Source organism: Zootoca vivipara, chromosome 12, assembly GCF_963506605.1.
Source record: "Zootoca vivipara chromosome 12, rZooViv1.1, whole genome shotgun sequence".
Lineage (NCBI taxonomy): Eukaryota > Metazoa > Chordata > Lepidosauria > Squamata > Lacertidae > Zootoca > Zootoca vivipara.
In genome coordinates, this window is record NC_083287.1 from 58,825,741 (window position 1) to 58,849,127 (window position 23,387).

The 23,387-nt window shown below is 56.1% G+C and overlaps 2 protein-coding genes across 2 annotated transcripts; one reads left to right on the forward strand and one right to left on the reverse strand.

Moving 5' to 3' along the window:
* Nucleotides 1–1,210: 1,210 nt before the first annotated feature.
* CHPF2 (chondroitin polymerizing factor 2) lies at nt 1,211–12,037 on the reverse strand. The gene is made up of 5 exons (XM_035130160.2): nt 11,874–12,037; nt 10,887–11,315; nt 5,971–6,535; nt 4,823–5,005; nt 1,211–2,637 (listed from the first exon to the last, which is right to left on the reverse strand). Exons 2-5 carry the CDS (start codon nt 11,195–11,197, stop codon nt 1,363–1,365), a joined length of 2,334 nt encoding a protein of 777 aa, XP_034986051.1. The 5' UTR covers nt 11,198–11,315; nt 11,874–12,037; the 3' UTR covers nt 1,211–1,362.
* Nucleotides 12,038–12,197: 160 nt separating this feature from the next.
* Nucleotides 12,198–22,722, forward strand: ABCF2 (ATP binding cassette subfamily F member 2). The gene is made up of 14 exons (XM_035130189.2): nt 12,198–12,515; nt 13,072–13,284; nt 14,969–15,151; nt 15,300–15,471; nt 15,567–15,662; nt 16,961–17,063; nt 17,265–17,360; nt 17,959–18,078; nt 18,455–18,544; nt 19,447–19,557; nt 19,656–19,718; nt 20,148–20,276; nt 20,812–21,015; nt 22,078–22,722. The coding sequence occupies exons 1-14, from the start codon at nt 12,353–12,355 to the stop codon at nt 22,219–22,221; spliced, it is 1,887 nt and encodes a 628-aa protein (XP_034986080.1). The 5' UTR covers nt 12,198–12,352; the 3' UTR covers nt 22,222–22,722.
* Nucleotides 22,723–23,387: the final 665 nt, after the last annotated feature.

Sequence of the window (23,387 nt, forward strand, 5' to 3'; positions counted from 1 at the left end):
CCCAAACAGCCCCCCGGGAAAACTAAGCGCGAAGGGCCGCCGCCGGCGCTGCGCCCCTCTCTTGCCCGGCCGGACCCGCGTACCTGGCGGGGTCTCCGGCGCCAGCTCGGCCACACGCGTTGCTCTTCCGCCAGGCGCCTGCGCGGTGCTGCGGAGAGAGGGGGGGATGCGCCCCCCCCAGCCCTTATATGCGCCGCTCTAACGGCAGGGCAGCCCAACCCCTCGGAAGTGGGGCGCTTCTGTGGCACGTGGGGATGGAGGCGGCGTCAGACTCCCAACCCGAGGCGCCCCGCAGAGATGGGAAGCCCCCTCCTCAAAAAGAGAAGCCAGAGCCATTCCCCGCTCAGTTGCCGAGGAGAGCCGAGCGCAAGGAGACGGGGATTGGCACCCCGTCCAAGGCAGCTTCCACCTACAGACCATGTGCTCAACAGTCCTGGGGGGAAAGGAAAGAACAAAAATTCCTTCCAGTAGCATCTTAGAGACCACCTAAGTTTGTCATTGGTATGAGCTTTCGTGTGCATGCTACAGATACCTGAATGCACAGGAAAGCTCATACCAATGACAAATTTAGGTGGTCTCTAAGGTGCTACTGGAAGGAATTTTTTTTAATTTTTGTTTCGACTACAGCAGACCAACACGGCTACCTCTCTGTACCTAGTCCTGGGGGGGGGGGTTTGCTCCTGAGGAGGACAGCAGAAGGGGCGATGGAGAATGGCTCATGGCCACCAACGCTGGGAGTAGCCAACTAGGGAGCAGAGAAACCGTGGCAAGGGGAGGGGCAGGTCTTCTTTCATAATAAGGGGCTGACGGGGCTTGTCAACCTCGGAAGGTAGCAGCCCATCTAGGAAAAGGAAAACTCTGATTTTAAACCTCTGCTGCCTTGCGCGGGATAGTATCTTCAGGAGAAGAAAAGGCTACCAAATCCAGAGTGGAGTCCTTAAGATGCTTGGAGGGCGCCTCAAATGCCTCTTTGGGGCAACTCCTGCAGCCCAGCTGGGCCCAAACGTCTTGCTCTGCTTTCCTTTGGACCCCATCCAAAGGCCACTTCAGTGTTGATAACTCAGCCATTTGACTTCACTCACTCACACACACACGCAATGCCAACCATTATTCTAAGTTCTCCCTGGTCCACCCCCCATGAAGGACTGAGCTGCTGCTGGGGCTCCCTCCCTCTCCCCCCCCACCCCCAAACAGGAGGAGAGACCCAGGGGACACAGGCAGGGCAATTGCAGCTGCAAGGAAACGTTTAATTGGTTTTCTCGTTTTTTGTAAAAATTGGGTCATTGGGTTCTCTCTTCCATCCCCCCCCCCCAGCTGCCAAGCACAGCCGCCTCCCTTCTTGTACCCCCACCCCACCCCCGGTCAGGTGCTGTTGGCCTGCTCCTGCTCAAAGAGCGCCATGGCCAGGTGGGATCGGGAGGCGAGTCCTTGCAGGTTGCTGAGGACGCAGCGGTGGTAGAGCTCCTCGCTCAGGCGGGGGTTGCAGCCCCGCAAGACGTACTTCTGCGCCAGCCCTGGCTCCGCCGCCCGGAAGACGTGCAGCTCCGAGTAGCGCAGGAAGACGTCAAAGGCCTCCAGGCCCTCGAGAGCCTCCTCGCGGTCCAGCACGTCGGACGCCAGCCTCGCCCGGGCCGCCATGTAGTCCGCGTTGTAGAAGCAGGCCTCCGAGAAGGCCTGCCGGTCAAAGCGCCCGTCCCGAGGGAAGTCGGAGGAGGCCGAAGCGCCGCCGGCCGCCTGCTCGCCCCCGCGGAAGGCCAGGGCCGGGTTGAACTCCTGGAAGTGGATGGGGAAGAAGACCTGCCAGCTGCTGATGGCGTTCATGCGGCAGCGGTTGAGGACCTCAGCCGTGACCTCCGTCCAGACGCTGGCCAGGAAGAAGAGGGTGTCCACAGGGTGCTTCTTGGAGACAATGTCCATCAGCTTGACCTGGGAGGGGACCTCCGTCTTGACGCTGATCCAGGGGATCTTGACGTCCGAGTAGCGCCTCTCCAGCTCGGCCACCATGGCCTTGGCCCCGGCAAAGACGTCCACCTGCCCCACACGCTGGGCATCGTAGGGGTCGTAGACGAAGAGCAGGGTCAGTCGGGAGTTGTCCCTGGCATCCAGGGCGTTGGTGGCAAAGGCGTCCAGGAAGCCCCCCAGGAAGTCCAGCTCCTGCACGGTGAGGGGCAGCACCAGCTGCAGGCGAGTGGCCTCCGTGACGTAGGGCATGGGGATGATCTCCACCTGGCTGAGCGGGCGCAGCAGCTGCACCCGCTTGGAGAGGAGGTGGCTGTGGCCCTTCTGGGTGACGGCCTCCAGCAGCAGCTCCAGCTGGTACTCCATCCCCCGCGTGGGGTCGAAGCGGCGGTAGCCGTTGAGCAGCCGGCGCTTGCGGAAGCGCAGCTGCGGCTGGTAGCGCCGGTTCAGCTGCTCCAGCGCCGCCTGCAGGATGTCACCCACGTCCGCCTTGCTGGCCCCCTGCAGCTCGCACTTGGGGGCCCCGTCGGGGCAGGAGAATAGGTGCTGCTCCGTGAAGTAGTCCCAGCCAATCACCTCGAAGCGGGACTTGGGGGAGAAGGGGGCGCTGACCCCGACAGGCCACGACAGCTCCGCCTCCCCCGATGGCATCAGCGACGTCAGGTTGCGGATCTGAGCCTGCCGGGACGAGAGGAGAGACCCTGTTAAGACATCCTCCGCCCTTCTTCCTTGCCGTGCTGCTGGACCACACCGTGGAAAAGGGGGTTTCCAAAAAGTATCGCTCAGCCCAAAACAAGGGATGCTGAAGGAATCTACAAGCCCTGGTGTGTCACGGACTGAACCAGTTGGGGTCAGAGGGAGAAAATGGGGAGGAGAAGGTGTGGGAAGCTGAAGAGGGAACAGGGCTTAGTGAGCAGGGGGAGTCTGTGGCAGAGGGAAGTACAGAATCGAAGGCAGAAACTGAGGCGGGAGAGGAGGGAGGCCAAGAGGCAGAGAGGAGCCTAGCTGGTGAAGAAGCACAGGGTGTCTCCTCCTGCTGTTGCAACACACTCCCCTCCCACCTTGTCTCCCAGAACCAGAAGAGAGCTGAAATGGGCAGGGCAGCAGCAGGCTGCACGGAGGTACAGTCTCTAGGTGCTTGGGAAAAGCCCTGGAGAGAAGGAGACTTATAGATGGCTGTGGAAAGGCAGGGACTCTCATTCTTGGTAATTGATTTAAATTATTGTGACTTTTATGCTTTGGATGAGATTGTTATTACACGTATGATCTTTGCTGTCTATTTTGTTGTTTCTTCAGCTTGTAAACCGCCTTGTGCCTCGCTAGACAAATTTAATTCGTTCCACGGGTCTTTTCTTATAACGAAAAATTCGTCTAGCGAATCCCATAGGAATGCATTGAATTTTTTTTTAAAAAAAATTTGCCCATAGGAACACATTAATTGAATTTCAATGCATTCCTATGGGAAACAGCGATTCGCTAGATGAATTTTTCATAAAACGAATTCGTCTAGCGAGGCAACCTCCGCTCGAAAAATCCTTTCGTTAAGCGGAAATTTCGTTAAGCAGGGCATTCGTTAAGCAAGGCACCACTGTATCTAAAGGTGGTATACAAATTAAAAGTGAATTGAAATAAAATTCATGGGGGCAGGACCCCTACTGGGTATGAACTGCTGGGCTCATTAGGCCTGAAACTCATTGTGTTCTTGCTAATAAAGCGTTAACTCCCACTCTGAGAGGGGCCACTACTGCTGGCTGGCTTTTTGCAGCTAGACCCACCTGGGGGTCTCCAGCCCACCAGACCCAACATGTGATGACTCTCCTTCATTGAAGATTCCTAAGCAGAGGCTGGGGGGGGGCACCTGCCAGGGATTCTGGAGCTGTGGCTCCTGGCACTGCAGGGGGCTGGGCTGGATGACCCTTGGGGTCCCGCCCAACTCCGCAGTTCTGTGATTCTATGAATACATTTCTGAAGCCAAAGCAGGGGGTGGGGGCTGGGGGGAGGGAAGGTGCCCTGAGCAGAGCCAAATAGACTCAGCCAGTTCATGCTCTGCTCCGGGGGGGGGGGGGGCGTCTGAGGCACCTGGGCTGCAGAGCAGAGCCCAGAAAACCCCCAAGGCTCTCTTCAGTCAGGACAGAGGGCAATTCATGGCTCTCCCTGCAACTGCACTGGATGCCAGAGAGAGAGAGAGGGAGGGAGGGAGAAGAGCCAGCAGGTCTTTCCTGGGCAGTAGCAGGCTGGGCCAGACAGTTCCTCACCCCTGAGCCCTTTTGCAGAAGGGGCAGCAGGGAAATGGCCCAAACTATCCAGCAGAGCGTTGCCTGCAGGCAATCCAGGAATGAAGCCGAGTTGCAGCAAGACCTTCAGGCTCCCAGCCTGGGCCCAGCACAGCAGCTGCTGCAGGCACCCCGAATCACCTTCATGCACCCCACCCCCACTTGTGAGCACCCAGAAGCCTCCAGCTGCCCCTCCTGGGAAATCCTCAGCTGCATGCAGCAGGTAGAGCTTGCAGGGTCTGATCCTGCCCAGCAGCTCCTTTGTAGTCTGCACCAAACAAAAAGACCGACTTTCCGTTCCACCAGATGCTGCGTAGGGAGAACCGGGAGCAAAAGGGTGGCGCTGGGTGACTTTGCAGCCACCTCCAGGGACCCCCTGAGAATCAGGGGTGCTTGTAGCCTCTGGTGTCATCCCGTTTGCTTCTGTGGAAGTCACCCGGCCTTAGAAATCACCATGCCGGAAGGGGACCCAAAGCTGCTCTCCCCCCTCCCTGCCTGAGACCAGCACCCAGCGGCCTCCATCCTCTCCACCACCAGCAGTGAGAGAGACTGTGGGGTGTGGGTGTGGGGGGGCTCTCTCCCCTCTTTACCTGCAGCTCCTCTATCTCTTGGTAGGTCTGTTCCAGCTTGATCCTGCTGAACCTCTTATGCAGGCGATACATGAGGGTGGGCTCCGTGATGGGGTGCACGGCAATCGCTCCCCAAAAGTCTTCTCCCTCCTCCTTCTCTGGGTCCGCATTCTTGGCCAGTTCGTAGGACAGGTAATTCTGACCCTAAGAGAGGGAGGGAGGGAGGCAGGGAGGAGATGATGGTCTCCTGGTCCTTCTCTGCAGGAGTATTTGCATCAAAGACTTGCTATCAGCTGCCTCTTTTTCCATCCCCAAAAGCAGATGTGCCACAGATGTTTAATCCTCATCACAACCACTTTGCGAAGCAGGTTAAGCTGAGAACACGTGACTTAAAGTCTACTAGCCTGTGTTCTCACTGAGTAGGAATTTGAACTCGCCTCCAGGCTCCAATCTCCCGACATGCTCCCTGCGGCCACAGGGCAGGGAGAGCCGGACGAAGGCAATGACCAACCAGCTCCCTTTGCTCTCCTGCACAAATCCTTCCCTGCTCTTCTTTCTCCCTGACTTAAACTTCTCAGGATGTGGAAATTTGCCTTGGGACTCGGTGCTGTCCCCTAAGCCCAAGCAAGCCACTACTATGGGGCTATTTGGCAAGCGCAGGAGGCCTCTTCGAAGCAGACCAGGAAGAAGGCAAGGCCTGCCTTAACCAACCCCTGTCTCCCAGGTCCCCCTAACTGCCTCCCCAGAGACAGAAGTAGCAAGTAGGAGGCTGAGTGAGCCCCACGTCATTTGCTCAGATGTCCTGCTGGGAGTGGCTCCAAGCGTAAAGAGGCCACTGGCTTCCCTGGAGCAGCCTCTGGCTTCTGTGGGGCTCCTGCCTGCCTGCCTGCCTTGCTCCATCTCCTAGCCTACTGGCCTCTGGGAGTCCTGCCTGCCTAGCCTCATCTCCTAGCCCCTTGGCCCCGTGGGACTTTTGTCTCTAGCCCAGTGGGACTCCCGCCTGCCTGTTTCCCTCCATTGCCCCACCTCCAAGCCCCTTGGCCCCGTGGGACTCTTGTCTCTAGCCCAGTGGGACTCCTGCCCGCCTGCTTCCCTCCATGCCACACCTCCAAGCCCCTTGGCCCCGTGGGACTCTTGTCTCTAGCCCAGTGGGACTCCCGCCTGCCCACCTGGTGCTGGGAGGTGCAGCTGGTCCCCAGGAAGTCTGCAAGGCAGCGGCCCAGCCACTCGTCCGGCCGCAGGCTGAGGATCTCGTTGCGGCAGCTGTCTAGGTGGGGGTGCAGCTTGAGGAGGAGGCTCCGGGAGATCAGGTAGCCGAAGCCGCCGTGGCAATAGCGCGCCTGCTCGTCCCCTCCAATGAACTCCTCCGCCCGGCCCAGGTAGACGTCCTGATGGATGCTCAGGTGGGCCACCAGCCCCTTGAGCCGCTCCGGCTGGACGTAGGTGTCGTCCTGCATGACGAAGAACCAGTCGAAGTCGCCCCCGAAGTGCTGGTGGACGTAGCGCACCGTCTCGTACATGAGCCACACGGGCCGCTCGTCCCCGTGCGACACCAGCGCCAGGCCGTGGGGCACCTTGGCCCCCCGCAGCCCCGTGAAGTAGAGGAGGTGGGGGAAGTGGTGGGCCGCTGTCTTGTTCACGGCCACAGCCAGGGTGCTGAGGGTGGCCTTGGAGGTCAGCACGGCCACAAAGAGCCGCTCGCGGAAGCCCAGCTCCGTCTGGATGTAGCGCGTCCTGTGCAAGGAGGAGGAGGAGGAGGAGAGCTTTTTGTCTCAAGTGGAAAGCGAGAGAAATTAAAAAGGCGCTTGAAACTGTGATACGATGCAATGCAACATACAAATATTGTCAGGGCTGGAGTCCGATGCAGGTCAGCAAGAAAGGAAGCAAATCTCCAATAATAAGAAATCATTTACCTGCCGCCCATCTGACTGGGTTGTCCCAGCCACTTGGAGCAGCTTCCAGCAAATTATAAAAGCACAGTAAGGCATCACACATTAAAAACTTCCCTATAAAGAGTTAACTCTTTATTCATTGGTTCTCAAATGGCTTAGCTGACGAACAAATCAGCTCCCGAACACTGGAAACCTGGAATAAAGTCTTCTGGTTTTCGAACGTTTTTTGGAAGCTGAACGTCCGATGCAGCTGTCGGCTATTGTTTCCGGAACTGATTACGTTTGAGAACCAAGGTACCACTGTGGACTCAGCCTAGTGGTCTCAGCAACCCTCCCAAGTAGGTCTTGCCCCTACGGAGCAGTTGCCAGGGCTGAAGGGCGCTGCCCCCCACCCCCTCCTGGATGTTTCCAAGCAGCCTCCAACTCTGCCTGGGTACCTCTAACCTCTGTTTGGCTCTCCCTCGGATCCTGCGCGCTCTTGGACACCAGGGAGGAGCAGAGCTTGTCACTGCAGGAGGGGGGGGGAGACTTCCTGGATCCTTTCAGTGTTAGAAACTCAAGATATATAAGCTGGGCACTTAAACCAGGGTTACAGTTGCCCAAACAGAATGCCTAGTTGCCATTTTTCATAGAATCATAGAGTTGGAAGAGACCTCAAGGGCCATCCAGTCCAACCCCCTGCCAAGCAGGAAACACCATCAAAGCATTCCTGACAGATGGCTGTCAAGCCTCTGCTTAAAGACCTCCAAAGAAGGAGACTCCACCACACTTCTTGGTAGCAAATTCCACTGTCGAACAGCTCTTACTGTCAGGAAGTTCTTCCTAATGTTTAAGTGGAAGCTTCTTTCTTTTAGTTTGAATCCATTGCTCCGTGTCCGCTTCTCTGGAGCAGCAGAAAACAACTTTTCTCCCTCCTCTATATGACATCCTTTTATATATTTGAACATGGCTATGAAACTGAAATTATGAAACTGATATTATGATATAGACTTGGATGATATATTGATATATTGCCCAGTTCTAGAGACCTCCAGGTATAGGGAGGTGTATAAATTCTATTAATAATAATCCTTTAATATATTTGAACATGGCTATCATATCACCCCTTAACCTTCTCTTCTCCAGGCTAAACATACCCAGCTCCCTAAGCCGTTCCTCATAAGGCATCGTTTCCAGGCCTTTGACCATTTTGGTTGCCCTCCTCTGGACACGTTCCAGCTTGTCAGTATCCTTCTTGAACTGTGGTGCCCAGAACTGGACACAGTACTCCAGGTGAGGTCTGACCAGAGCAGAATACAGTGGTACTATTACTTCCCTTGATCTAGATGCTATACTCCTATTGATGCAGCCCAGAATTGCATTGGCTTTTTTAGCTGCTGCATCACACTGCTGACTCATGTCAAGTTTGTGATCTACCAAGACTCCTAGATCCTTTTCACATATACTGCTCTCAAGCCAGGTGTCTCCCATCATGTATTTGTGCCTTTCATATTTTTTTTTTTGCCCAAGTGTAGTACTTTAAAATTCATCTTGTTTGCTTTGGCCCAGTTCTCTAATCTATTAAGGTCATTTTGAAGTGTGATCCTGTCCTCTGGGGTATTAGCCACCCCTCCCAATTTGGTGTCATCTGCAAACTTGAGCGTTCCCTTCATCTACCAGGTTTGTAATTCTGTCAAAAAATGAGATCAGATTAGTCTGACATGACCTATTTTTCAGAAACCCATGCTGACTTTTAGTGATCATACCGTTCCTTTCTAGGTGCTCACAGACCATTTGCTTAATGATCTGCTCTAGAATCTTTCCTGGTATTGATGTCAGGCTGACTGGGCGGTAATTGTTTGGGTCCTCTCTTTCCCCCTTTTTGAAAATAGGGACAACATTTGCCCTCCTCCAGTCTGCTGAAACTTCGCCTGTTCTCCAGGAATTTTCAAAGATTATTGCCAGTGGTTCTGAAATCACCTCTGCCAGTTCTTTTAATACTCTTGGATGTAGTTCATCTGGCCCTGGAGACTTGAATACATCTAAACTAGCCAAGTATTCTTGTACTACCTCCTTACTTATTCTGGGCTGTGTTTCCCCTGCTGAATCATCTGCTCCATATTCTTCAGGTCAGGCATTGTTTTCTTTTTTGGAGAAGACTGAGGCAAAAAAGGCATTGAGGAGTTCTGCCCTTTCTCTGTCCCCTGTTTGCATTTCACCATCTTCTCGTCTAAGTGACCCCACTGTTTCCTTGTTCTTCCTTTTGCTACGGACATACCCATAAAAGCCCTTTTTGTTGCTTTTAACCTCTCTAGCAAGCCTGAGTTCATTCTCTGCTTTAGCTTTTCTGACTTTGTCTCTACACGTACTGGCTATTTGTTTGAATTCCTCTCTGGTGATTTCCCCCTTTTTCCATTTTTTGTACATATCCCTTTTAAATCTTAACTCAGTTAAAGGTTCTTTAGATAGCCACCCTGGCTTCCTTAGGCACCTTCCATGTTTCCGTCTCATTGGTATTGCCTGAAGTTGTGCTTTTAATATCTCCCCTTTAACAAACTCCCAACCATCATGAACTCCCTTCCCTTTTAGTATTACTGTCCATGGGATTTCACCCAGCGTTTCCCTAAGTTTTCTGAAGTCGGCTTTCTTAAAGTCTAGAATTTGAGTCTTAGTATGCTTGGTTGCTCCTTTCTGCTGAATAATAAACTCCAGAAGAGCATGATCACTCCCACCTAATGATCCTGCCAAATCTACCCCACTAACCAGGTCATCACTATTGGTTAGGACCAGATCTAAAGTGGCTGATCCTCTTGTTGCTTCTCCCACTTTTTGGACAATGAAATTGTCTGCAAGGCCGGTGAGGAATCTGTTCGACCTTATGCTCTTGGCTGAGTTTGACATCCAACAAATATCAGGATAGTTGAAATCCCCCATTACTACTATCTCACCTCCTTTTGAATGCCTGGTCATCTGTTCTAGGAAGGCTTCATCTGCGTCCTCAGTTTGGCTTGGGGGGTCTATAGTAAACTCCCACAATGAGATCACTGATATTTTTCTCTCCCTTAATTTTGACCCACATACTCTCAATTTGGCTTTGAAGTTTTAAATCCTGGATCTCTTCACAGGTATACACAAGGAGCAAAGAGACTCTAAAGTCTTCTTTTTCAAATGATGGACTGATTGGGACTGATTCTCAGTTAAACATCTGGCTAGTTCAGAGGACAACCTTGAGCTCGGTGAGGAGCTTTGAGCACTTAGAGAGGGAAAACTCCTCCTGAGCGTGAATGCTCCTCCATACCCACAGATCTGCATCGCAGCAGCAGCAGCATGGGGCACTGGGGTCGTTCTCCCGCGGAAGGCCACCAGCAGCTCACTGTAGCTGAGCCAGGCTCTCCCTGCCTCCACTCCCTCCTGCAATGTGTGGTTGTCCCCAGCGCACAGGAAGCAAAGATCTGACCAAGATTATGTAATCATGCATGGGATGGGTAAGTAGGAAAAGAAGAGTTTTCCTCCTTAGTCTCATGGCACTAGAACTCATGGAAATCCCAGGAAGCAGAATGTTGGAAGACTCTGGGCAGAGAAAAAGAAGTATTTATTCACACAGCATAGAGTTAAACTGTGGAACTCCCAGCCACAGGAGGCAGGAATGGCCACCTATCTGGGTGGCTTTAAAGGAAGATTGGATGAATTCATGGAGGAGGAGGGGGGGTAATGGAGGGCTCTTAGCCAGGATGGCTGTGCTCTGCCTCCAGGGGGAGGGAGCAAGTGCTCCTGTGTTCAAATCCTGCTTGAAGGCTTCCCATAATAGGCATCTGATTGAACCCTGTGAGAAGTGGATATTGGACTAAATGGACCATTGGCCTGATCCAGCAGCTCTTATAGAACTTCTTGGTACAGATTACAGGTAGGTAGCCGTGTTGGTCTGGATCGAAGTAAAATAAAAAAATTCCTTCAGTAGCACCTTAAAGACCAACTAAGTTTTTATTTTGGTATGAGCTTTCGTGTGCATGCACACTTCTTCAGATACTTGGTACAGAGTCAGTCTATCTTCATTCCTAGTTCTCTTCTGAGATTCTTTGCTTCTCCCAAAGCCAGAGGGACTGTTGGCAAAAGCCTTGCTTACCTCTGGCATAACAGTTTCCCTCTCAAAAGCCCCTGGAACCCAGCTCTGGGGAGGGGGAGAAGCTTCGCCCCCTCCAGCCTAAGTGCCTTACCTGAGCACCTTCTTGTAGGGCTTGCTGGGGTCCCTGTAGTAAGGCACGATGCGCGGCTTGAACTCCTCCTGCGACTCCTCGCCCTCCTTCCTGCGCGGCCCCGCTCCGCCGCCGCCGCCCCCGGGCAGCCCCTCTCCGTCGGGCTGCCGCCCATGGCCGAGCGCGGCTCCGCCGGCCGCTTCGGGGCAAGAGTCTCCGGCGTCGCCCTGGATCCACGAGACGCGCAGCAGGCTCAGGCTGCAGCCCAGCGACAGACCCAGCAGCAGCGGCAGCGCCGGGCGCAGCACCGCCAGCACCGTGGCCACGCGCATGGCCGGCGGCGGGCGCCCGGACGGGGCAGCCGGGGCTCCGCGACCATGGAGCGGCGAGCGGAGGGGCAGCGGGGCGCCTTCCCGGACGCGCCGTCAAAGGCCGGGGCTAAGCGCAAACCTGGGAGGGTGGAGGGAGGAAGGAAGGAGGTCACGATGGCGCGCCTGGGCAACAGGGAAGACAGCGGGATCCACCCCACAAGGCGCCCCCCAAAAGAGGGGGAGGAAACGGTGCGCCCGTCCGCGACGTCTAAATCAAGGGCTTCGGGCAGACTGGGAGGGAGGTCAGGGAGGATGGGCACCGCCTGGACAGCAAGGAAGACAGCAGCCCCCACCCCACGAAGTGCCCCCAGAAGAAGGTCAAGGGGACCACCCCGACCGCGCCGTCTAACTCGGAGGGAGGAAAGAGAAAGAGGATCGATGTGCGCCGGGGCAGCATCACCCGCTCGAAGGGGCCATCGGGGCAGGGGGTCCCTTAGCAGGAGGGGACAGGCGCAGAGAGGGCGGCAAGCGCCAAGGAGGCGCCCCGGTGCGCCCGGCGGCCCCAAGGCCGGAGGGGCGCTGCTGCCTGGCTCATCTCCGCGGCTGCCCCCGACGGGGCGGTCTGCCCCTTCCCCTCCGCCCAGCCCGGCTCTCTCGCTCCTGCCCCGCAAGGCGGGCTCCGGCTTCCCGGGCTCACCTTCCGCCGCTGCGCCGCGACACGTGTCCCGCGTTCACACGCGTCCCCCTCCCCGCAAGGCGGCCTCCGGAGTCCTACGCTTCCTCCTGCTCCTCTTCTTCCGCCCCAGCGGCGCCTCCCTCCCACCGGGGAAGAGGGCGGACTCCATTTCCCAAGGTTCCCGCTTCCCGCGCGGGGCCTGCCGGGCGCCGGCACAACACCGGGACTCGCTTTCCCGTCGTGCTCCGGGGCCCGGCGAGCGCTGACGTCTCCGGCGGCCATTGGCGGAGTCGGCGAGGCCTGGGGGCGGGGCTTGGTGTGCACGCGGCGGCGGCGGCGGCAGCAGAGGCAGCTGCTCTGTTGCGACAGGAGGGAAAGCGCGGCCGGCCGGAGCCCGCGAGCGAGCGAGGCAGCAGGAGGCCGGACGGAGCAGGCCTTGGCCGGAGGGAGGCAGGCAGGCCGTCGAGGGCGGGCGCCGGGCGAGGGCTCCTGCCGCCGCGATGCCGTCGGACCTGGCCAAGAAGAAGGCGGCCAAGAAGAAGGAGGCGGCCAAGGCCCGCCAGAGGCCCCGCCGAGGCCCCGAGGAGAACGGCGACGACGCCGGGGGGGAGCCCGACGCCGCCCGGGGGGGCCGCGAGGCCAACGGGGGAGACGCCGAGCCCGGTGAGGCCGCCCGGAAGAGCCGCTCCTCTGGCACGTGGGCCGGCGGGGGGGGAGGGAGGGGGATTCAGCGCTGCCTTCTCGAAAACAAGGCGCCAGTCCTCAGGGAGGAGCTGCGGGGGTTGCCGCCGCCCTCTTCGGGCCTTTCCCTCTCGGTCGCGAGTCCTTTTCCTGGGCCTGCCCGGAAGAGCCGCTCCTTCCTCCCCCCGGCTCCCCCCTTCCCTTCGCCTTCTCTCGTACGTGGGCCGGTGGGTCCCCCATCGGGATGATTCAGCGTCTTCTCTAAAGCAAGGCTCTAGTCCTCAGTGAGGAGCCGCGGGGGTTGCCGCTCTCTTCGGGCTTTGACCTCTTTCTTTCTGGGTGGGGTGACCCCCCCTTTGTGCAGAAGTCGCATACCCTGTAAGTAGAGGGGTGTCATTCCAGAAGGCGGATTTCCTTAACTAAGGGGCTTGGCACTGGGGGGGGGGCGCCCAGTTCTCTCTCCCCTCCCTCCCCAAGCCAACGCCACCCCCCTGAGAGGAGCCCTTGGTTCTCATGGGTGCTCTGGTTCCCCCTCCAGATGTGGACAGCATCTCCAAGGCCATTGAGGACTTTGAGCTGAAGAAGGCTGCTGCCCGCGCCGTGACGGGGGTCCTCGCCTCGCACCCCAACAGCACCGACGTCCACATCATCAACCTCTCCCTCACCTTCCATGGACAGGAGCTGCTGAGCGACACCAGGCTGGAGCTCAACTCGGGGCGGCGCTATGGCCTCATTGGGCTGAATGGCACTGGTGAGGCCAAGGGCATGGCGGAATGAGCAGGAAGGGGGCATGGCAAACATGGGGGTGGGGTGGGCAAATGTTCAGACCCAAATGGAAGCGAGAGGGTCAGTTGTGATAGCTTCAGCGCTGGGGGTTGGACTAGATGGACCTTGGGGTCCCTTCCAGCTCTGAAATTCTGTGAGGGGGCCAGAGGCCCAAGTGGGTGGGTGCCTCTCCTTTCAGGAGCAGGTGCCGGGATGGAGGGGTGGGAGACTTACTCAAAAGCCTGTCATTGTAGGGGCTAGACTCAGCATTCCAGCCCTTGCCAAGGTGGCACCGATGCCAGTGGCGCCTTGGGGGGCTTTGGGGGGGGCACTGGTCTGCTTGCCCTTCTGCCAAGGAGGTGCCTGCCAAAGGCGAAACTGGCACCTCTCCCTCAGAGGCTGTTGGGGAGCAGTGAGAGCTCAGTTGATGGGCACTGCCTGGCCTCTTCTTGGCAGAAGACCAGCCTCCTGGGCAATCATCCAAGGAGCAGCTCAGTGGCCCTGGATCCGTCTCCTGGGGACTGTTTTGTCTATTGGACGGCAGCTCCAGTCAGCCCTACGTCCAACCAGGCAAGAGGATTTCTGCGTGATCCTGTCATCTCCCTCGGGTGCTGCCTCAAACTGATCTGGTCAGGCAGTTTGCAAAGGTGGATGTTTCGGGGCCATGTAGAAGATCTGTGTTTTTGCTGGCAGATGCCCTCTCTCTTCTGTCATGTGCTTGGCAGCAGCACAGGAGATGGTTTCGTTGACTCAGTCGTTTGAGGGTCTTGCTGTGCAGAGCCCCCTTTTTTGCCACCCTTTTTTGCTTTCAAAGCAGCACAGCTGGCCACCAGAGCCGGAGAGACAACATCCTGTATTGCGGGGGGGGTCAGACTAGATAAGCCTTGGGGGTCCTTTCCAACTCTACAGTTCTGTGGTTCTTTGGTCCTGCTTTTGTGTGTGATAGTTTGCGTATGTGAAGGCAGTCAGGCATTTAGGTGGGCCAATAACGTAAAACTTCCTTCCCCCCACTTTTTTGAGAGGAGTTACTATACCTACATTGTTGTGTTCCAAGATGATTATACATACAGTCACACCTCGACATCCGAAGACTTCGACTTCCAAAGTTGTCCCGGCGCGTGTAGTCGGCACATGCACAGAAGTGCAAAATCGCGCTTTGCGCATGCGCCATAACAGCACTTTGACAACCGAAAACCTTGACTTACAAAGAACGGATCGTCTTCGTAAGTCGAGGTACCACTGTATAGGTGTTGAGTCTTATACACAGTCATCTGCATGGCATCTAAATAAACTTGGGAAGCTTCCTTCCTGAGTATTCCTGCCGTGGCTTCATGTGTCCTGGGGCTGCCTTTCTTTTTGGGGGTTCCTTGGCTGGGGGTGGTGCTGTGTGGCAGCCCTTTCCCCACCAGGACCCTCTCCTGTGAGGGCCGCAAACTCCAGGTCTAGAAGGGAAACTGAAGGACACCTTCCAGGCTCTGCTGCCCAGTTCTGAACACTGCAGCACCACAGAAGTGGGTTTTACGGGGATCTCGGGGGCCAGAGGGTCAGTTCACCAGGCATCTAGGAGTGGCCTCCCTTGTGGCTCCCTTGGGAGACTCCAGGGTCCACTTCCAAGGGAGTCTTTCCCACCATCGAACGGCTCTCGCCCTCTGCTTCCCTCCCTTGCCCAGGGAAGTCGATGCTGCTGTCGGCCATCGGGAAGCGGGAGGTGCCCATCCCGGAGCACATTGACATCTACCACTTGACCCGCGAGATGCCCCCCAGCGACAAGACGCCCCTGCAGTGCGTGATGGAGGTGGACACAGAAAGAGCTATGCTGGAGCGGGAAGCAGAGCGGCTGGCACACGAGGATGGTAACCGACGGGGCTCTTAAATTGGACCACCGCCCTAAAACCTCAGGCCTCCCAGCGGAGCAAAACGGTGGTGGGGGTGGGGTGGGGTCACACACAGCGCAGGGGCCCAGGGCCAGGCGGTCTGACTTGCCCTCTTCCCCCCCCCCAGCTGAGTGTGAGAAGCTGATGGAGCTGTACGAGCGCTTGGAGGAGCTGGACGCTGACAAGGCGGAGATGCGGGCATCGCGGATCCTGCACGGCCTGGGCTTCACCCCCCTCATGCAGAGGAAGAAGCTGAAGGACTTCAGTGGCGGTTGGCGGATGCGGGTGGCCCTCGCCAGGTGGGTGCTGGGCAGATGGGAAGCGACGGGCTCCTCTGCGGCTGGGCAGGCTCCCTCACCCCAGCTTCCCCTTCTCTCTCCCCCCCCCCTCGCAGGGCGCTGTTCATCCGGCCCTTCATGCTGCTGCTGGACGAGCCCACCAACCACCTGGACCTGGACGCCTGCGTGTGGCTGGAGGAGGAGCTGAGGACGTGAGTGCGGACGAGGAGGCCCCCCCAAGGCCCCCACCCCCTGCCCCATTGAGCTTCGCCTTCCCTGCCAACTGCCCTTTCCTAGAACCCTTCTGGGTCAGGCCAAAGGGGGCCCACCTAGTCCAGCATCCAAATGCCCATAGGAAACAAGGAATTGAGATAGACTGCCTCTGGACCTGGAGGTTCCGTAAGAAGAGCCTGACTGCTGGATTAGGCCAGTGACCCACCTAGTGCAGCATCCTGTTCTCACAGTTGCCAACCACATGCCCTAAGTGGGAACCCACAGGCGGGACCTGAGCCCCAGGCAGGGCAGAGCTCTCCTGGCTAGTAGACTTCAATAGCCCTCTCCTGCTTCATGAATTTTGTCTGATCTTCTTTTAAAGCCATCCAGGTTGGTTGCCTTCCCAGCCTCCTGCAGGAGGGAGTTCCACAGTTTAACAAAGCCCAACTTTCTGTTATCTGTCTTCCAAGGACCAGCTCCATGGAATGTCCACCAGTTGAAGAGTTATGACAGAGGGAATAATAATAATAATAATGAAATTTATACCCCACCCATCTGGCTGCATTTCCCTAGCCACTCTGGGCTGCTTACAGCAGATCTAAAAACATAATAAAAACATCAAATATTAAAAAACCTCCCTAAACAGGGCTGCCTTCAGATGTCTTCTAAAAGTTGGATAGTTGTTTATTTCCTTGACATCTGATGGGAGGGCGTTCCACAGGGTGGGTGCCATCACCGAGAAGGCCCTCTACCTGGTTCCCTGTAACCTCACTTTACGCAGGGAGGGAATCGCCAGAAGACCCTCGGAGCTGGACCTCAGTGTCCGGCCTGAATGATGGGAGAGGAGACGCTCCTTCAGGTATACTGGGCCAAGGCCGTTTAGGGCTTTAAAGGTCAGCACCAAGACTTTGAATCGTGCTCAGAGACGTCCTGGGAGCCACTGTAGGTCTTTCAGGACCGGTGTTATATGGTCCTAGCAGCTGCTCCCGGTCACCAGTCTAGCTGCCGCATTCTGGATTAGTTTTAGTTTCCAGGTCACTTTCAAAGGTAGCCCCAGGTAGAGCATGTTGCAGTAGTCCAAGTGGGAGATAACTAGAGCATGCACCACTCTGGCCAGACAGTCTGCAGGCAGGTAGGGTCTTAACCTGGGTACCAGATGGAGCCAGTAGACAGCTGCCCTGGACACAGAACAAAATGACTCCCAGGCTGCACACCTGGTCCTCCAGAGAGGAAAGCCTCTCCCTCCCCTTCCTGTGTGCCTGCATCCTTTCTCAAACTTCTGGCTCTGCTTCTGCAGGTTCAAGCGCATCCTGGTGCTCATCTCCCATTCTCAGGACTTCCTGAATGGCGTCTGCACCAACATCATCCACATGCACAACCGCAAGCTCAAGTATTACACGGTGAGCAGGAATCTGGGCCGGGCGCTGGGCGGCGAGGGTTCCTGAACGAGACTGGCCCTGCTTCCAAAATCAAGAGTGGTGGGTCCTCTTTTGGGTGCCTGCCCCCTGGCTGTGGTGGCTGGGCGTGGAGGGCTGCCGGATTAGCCCCCTCCCCGGGCCAGAGCCCCAGGCCAACAGGGATATCCCTCTCTCCTTCTCCAGGGTAACTACGACCAGTATGTGAAGACCCGCCTGGAGCTGGAGGAGAACCAAATGAAGCGCTTCCACTGGGAGCAGGATCAGATCGCCCACATGAAGGTAGCCATCCCAAAGGGAGGGGCCTTCAAGACTCTTGAAGGCCATCATCCATGGTGGCTCAGCTCTGCAGTGGGAGGCAGAAGTCCTTTTGGGTACCAGTTGCTGGGAATTGCAGGAGAGGGGAGAGTTTATTTACTTTTATTTATTTACTGAATTAGTATACTGCTCTTCGCCTGAACATCCCAGGGCGATTCACAACAGAAAAATACAAAATTAGAGTATAATATACAGTATGAAACGAAAACAAACCCCTCTCCCACAAACATATTTTAAAAGCCATAGAATGTTAATTGCTCTTGTGCTTCCCTTCCCCCCGCCCCCCCCCCAAAAAAATCCCTGGGGTGCTGTTGCTGGTTGGTGTGAAGCTATATGGAACCAGGGGTGTTGTTGGCCAGGGGTGGGGGACAGTATCTGGCCAACCCCACCATGATGGGCAGGTGGGTCCCTTTGGACTGTACACTTCTAGAATTCTTGGTGGCCCGGCTTCAAGGGAGACCTCTTCTGTCCAAATTTATCCCCCTCCTTTCCCTGCTCCCGGGCGGGAGGGCACTGGCCCAGCCGGCCTCTGTGCCCACCCCTGACCTCTGAATCGTTGCAGAACTATATCGCCCGCTTTGGTCATGGCAGCGCCAAGCTGGCCCGCCAGGCGCAGAGCAAAGAGAAGACCCTCCAGAAGATGATGGCTTCGGGGCTGACCGAACGGGTGGTCAACGACAAGGTGAGGTGGGAAGATGGTCAGTGGGGGCTGAAGGGGTTGAGCCCGGGGGGCAGGGGCAACTCAGCAGGCTGTCCTGGGACTCTTGTCCAGGGATTGGGGCAGGGAGGGTAGCTAGAAGACCAGGACTTCGGTTCCTGTAATCACTGCAGTGGGTTGGTCTGGATGACCCTTGGGTCCCTTCTAACTCTTGGCTTCTGTGGTTCTCTGGCCAGCTACCCAGGACCCCCCTGAGCAGGTCTCCTTCCTTCCCAGGTGTTAGCCGGCCTGGGGGGGGGGGGAGAGAAGGTGACAGCGGCTGCTGGCTTGGGGTTCTCCCTGGGGGAGGAGAAAGCAAGTTGCTGACCTGGAGCCCCCTTGTTTCCCCCTTCTTCCCCAGACACTCTCCTTCTACTTCCCCTCTTGCGGGAAGATCCCACCTCCTGTCATCATGGTGCAGAACGTCAGCTTCAGATACAGCCAAGACGGGGTGAGCGGAGGGGCTGGGGGGGCTGTCAGTATTGGAATTCAAATTTCACTCTTCATTTGTACGCTGCATTTCTGTACTGCGACGCACGAAGCGGTTCACACGCTGAAGAAGCAGCAAAACGGACGAATGAGAGAAAAGGCCAGGAAGAGGCTGCAGGATAGAGGCTTGTAAAATTATTCCTGGCGTGGAGAAAAGGGGATAGGGAAAAGCTTTCCTCCCTCTCTTGTAACAGGGAGATGTCCAGTGAGGCTGAATGTGGGAAGATTGAAGGCAAATGTAAGGAAGTCTTTCCTGCGGCAGAGGGTTAAACTCGGTGACTTCAAAAGGGGATTAGGCAAAGACATGTAGGAGAATTGGTGGTATGGCTCTGCTCGGCCTCCACAGTCGGAGGCAGTACTGCGATTGCTTCTGAATCCCAGTTGCTAGAAACCAGAGGAGGGGAGAACAGCTCTTGCACTCAGATCCTGATTTTGGGTTTCCCAAAGAGTTATCTGGTTGGCCACTGTGGAAAGAGGACTAGATGGGCCACAGGCCTGATCCACCAGACTCTTACGTTATCAAGTATCTTCTAAAAATCCAGTCCAGGCCAAAACCAAAACCAAAAAAAAAAAATCTGAAATAAGCTGATGCCAAGTAAAGTATTCTTCAGTAATACATTACAATATAATAGTGCACAATAAGAGTAACTCTCATAATATCAGCAAACAATAATTCAACTGAAATCCACACTCAATGAATCATTACTACGTTATAATCGTTCGGGGGGGGGGGGGAATAGCAGCAAGCCGTAGTAGATTTAAAATATCGTGCAAGATGATTGAATTGAGCAGACAAGTCATATAACATTAGAAATGAAGTTAGGAAACTCTTCATCCACCTCACTCTCTGTCTGTCCCCTTCAGCCCTGGATTTACAACAATCTGGAGTTTGGCATCGACCTGGACACTCGCGTGGCCCTTGTGGGGCCCAATGGGGCTGGGAAAAGCACGCTGCTCAAGCTCCTCACAGGGGAGGTGAGGACCTGGCGCCCGTGGCTTGCTTTGGGGGGGGGGGAGAGGGGTTGGGTTAGAAATGGCCTTTTTCTCTGACCAGCTTGCCCTTTCCCCTCCAGCTGCTGCCCAGCGACGGCATGATCCGCAAACATTCTCACGTCAAGATCGGCAGATACCACCAGGTGCTGTTTATTTGGGGGGGGGGGTTTCTGGCTCTTTCCCATGGCATTGCTAAGGAGCTGGAAGGGTAGGGGGCACGGCTAGTTCCCTGTGGGTGCAGAGAGCCAGTGAGGCCTAGTGGCTACGGCGTTGGACTAGGGCCTGAATTCGAATCTCTACCCGGCCATGAAGGCTTTCGCTGGGTGTGACCTAAGGGGCCAGTCCCTGCCTCTCGGTCTAGCCTACCTCAGAGGGATGTTGTGGGGGGCAAAATTTGGGGGGGGGGGAGAGCCAGGCATGGGCCGTTTTGAAGCTCCTTGGAGGAGACGTTTCGCTATAAACGCCATCAATGTGTAATTCAGGGTGGCAGCAGCTCAAGCCAAGGGGGGGGGGCAGAGGGAGAGCAGTGTGGCTTCCCTCCCCCCCTCACGTCCCCCCTCTCCCCTCCTCAGCACTTGCAAGAGCAGCTGGACCTGGACCTCTCCCCCCTCGAGTACATGATGAAGTGCTACCCAGAGATCAAGGAGAAGGAGGAGATGAGGAAGATCATCGGGCGCTATGGGCTGACGGGGAAGCAGCAGGTGGGTCTGGCCTGGGGTGGCTGCTGGGGCGGGGGGGGGGCAGAGTCTGAGGGGCAGCCCCTGGCAGGACACGGGGGAGCAGAGGGCAGCCCTGGAGAATCCCAGGCAGGCAGGATGAGAGCATAGAACTGCAGGGTCCAAATGCGGGAATCTCGGCTCAAGCATCCCTGACAGATGCCACTCAACCTCTGCTTAAAAGCCTCCGAGGAAGGAGAGTCTATTACGTTTCAAGATGTTCTTCCTGGAGTCCTGGGTCCAGTTCTGAGCCTTTCAAGGGAAGGCGCCTTTAGGGGCTAGCATTTAGGGGGTTTCTGTGTGCCAAGGGGCTCTTCCCCCCCCCCCATGAGCTGGGGACCCTCCTGCCGCTCAGACCAGTTGCTGCAAAGTGCAGGAGAGGGGAGCCTTGCTCTGGAGCTCAAATCTCACTTGCGGGTTTCCCCTTTGAGCCCCTGGTTGGCCCCTATGAGAACAGGCTCCTGGGCCGGAGGGGCCCCTTTCTCTTTCTCCGCTCTTCTGACACGGTCGTGCCTGGCAGGTGAGCCCCATCCGGAACCTGTCGGACGGGCAGAAGTGCCGCGTGTGCTTTGCTTGGCTGGCCTGGCAGAGCCCCCACATGCTCTTCCTGGATGAGCCCACCAACCACCTGGACATCGAGACCATCGACGCTCTGGCAGATGCCATCAACGACTTCGAGGGAGGCATGATGCTTGTCAGCCACGACTTCCGGCTCATCCAGCAGGTCAGTGGAGGCGAGAGCCCCAGACCGGGCACGGGGGACGGACCAAAGGCTGCCTCTTGCCATGCTGGGGTGGGAAGAACAAGGAGGATGAAGCCATCCACGAGTTCTGGTGCTGGGTGGGGAAGGTTCCATAGATAGGGAAGGCGTTTATTCCCCTGCAGATGGTGCTGGACTCTCCCCTCAAGTCAGCCTTGACTGAGGGGGGCAGGAAATTCAACAATACTGTATCTGGAGTTGTGGAAGAGGGCCTTCTCGGTGGTGGCGCCCACCCTGTGGAATGCCTTCCCATCAGATGTCAAGGAAATAAACAACTATCTGATGAGCCCATCAGATTTTAGGAAAGTTTTTAATTTTTGATGTTTTATCGTGCTTTTAATATTCTGTTGGGAGCAGCCCAGAGTGGCGGATGCAACCCAACCTTATGGGCGCGGTACTACTACTACTACTACTAATAATAATAATAATTACAATAATTACTATTATTACTGTTCCCCAAATAACAATCACGTGCTCATCATTTGGTGAAGAAGTAAAAGGAGTATTTACTTAGCTAACATAGGCCTTGAAGTAGCCATTACAGTAGCAATATAGTAGTAGCAAAAATTACAGTAGCAAAATACAGTAGCAAAATGAAGGCAGTTTTAAAACTGCTATCTAAGTTATAAAAGTCCCAAAGGCAAGTTCCAAATGGTGTCTGAGCCATAGCTGCCAAGTTATCCCTTTTTTTAAGGGATTTCCCCTTATGCTGAATAGGCATCCTCGCGAGAAAAGGGAAAACTTGGCAGCTATGGTCTGAGCTGCAGAGGGTGTGCTCGGCTGTGAGGCCCAATGAAGAGAGACAAAGGTGCCCAGGCAGGAAGGGAGGGTGCAGGGTTACAGCTTCCTGCCAAGGCAGGCAAAGGAAGTGATCTCACAGAGTTCACTCCAGCGAATTTTTCAGGAGAGCTCTGTGGCCCTCAGCCCCTTCCTGTGGCCCTCTGGCAAAACGCCAATGGTTGCTTTGGACTCTGATAATGTCCCCCACTTGCCCTGACGCAAGAGGCCGCCTGTTCTTCCTTCCAGGTGGCCCAAGAGATCTGGGTCTGCGAGAAGCGGACGATCGCCAAGTGGCCGGGCGACATCCTCTCCTACAAGGAGCATCTCAAGTCCAAGCTGGTGGGTGAGGAGCCGCCTCCGCAGATGGCAAAGAAGACTCACAGCGCCTGAGTGCCCTCTGCCGGCCCGGTGGGTCAGCTGAGCCGCTTCCCCCCAGAGACTGGTGCCAGCTGCCAGCCCACCTGGTCGCCTGCCGCTCCTCCGCCTTGCCAGGGGGGAAGGAACAGGCAGCAACGCCTGGTGGAAGCTTCCTCCTCCTCCTCCTCTTCTCTTCGGTTCCTGAGCTCCTGCTGCTGCTGCTTCTTCTTCCTCTTGCACCATCACCACCACCTCTCCAATCTCCTTCCCTCTGCTCCCCCCAGCTGGACAAGCCCTCCTCCTCTTCCTCCTCCTCTTCTTCCTCCTCCTCCTGCCTGCAGGGGGCATTTCTCCAGCCCTGTGCACCAAGTGGGAGGTGGGGGCCAGGCTGACTCTGCAGGGCTGACTCTGCTTCCGTTTCCAGACTTCACTCCTTGGGCCTCAGTTTGTTTTTAGCAATTATTATTTATCGATGTAATTACCAGACCTGTTGGAGAACTATCAGCCAGTAATAAAGAGGAAAAAGTGTTTCAATAGTTGTGCTTTCGTCTCGCGGAGGCGATTGTGTGTGTGTGTGGGGGGGGGGAGCTAATCTGTAAAATAATGTAAAAGCAAGAGGGGACAAGGTCTTGGCTGGCTGTTGGGTTGGCTTAACCGTGGCAATGCCATCCTTATTCATGTTTGGGTCTGCGGGGAATGGTGAGTGACTTCTCAAAAGTGACTAAGAGGGAGGGCAGGTGATAGTGAAATGCCCAACTTGTGGCTCTGAGCATCCCTTGCCTGCCTCGGCTCATGTGGAGCTGTGCCCACTCTCCCACACTGCCCTACAAGCCTGTCTCCCCTGCCTGGGCTTGTCCCTGGCTTCTTCAGGTGATGAGACACACACGATGGATTCTGGGCCCACCAGGGCTACTGAGGAGCATGTCGTGCCACTTTTTTTGGGGTGGGGGTGGGATCTCTCCCAAAAAATCAAAGCCACCGCCAGAATCTCTCCCATCCCACACAGATTTTATACTTCCTTTTCTGGGAGGGCTGTGTCATATGTTCCCTGAAGCGCAAAGCCCAAAGGGGCACAATCCCATCTTGGGTTTGGCTCTGCCCCCCAGGCAGACTCACAGCTGGGTTGCCCCACAGCCCTCGCCCCCCCCCCACCTTACCAAGATCTCTCCCTGGTTGGCCCATAGATGCCTGGAGCAAAA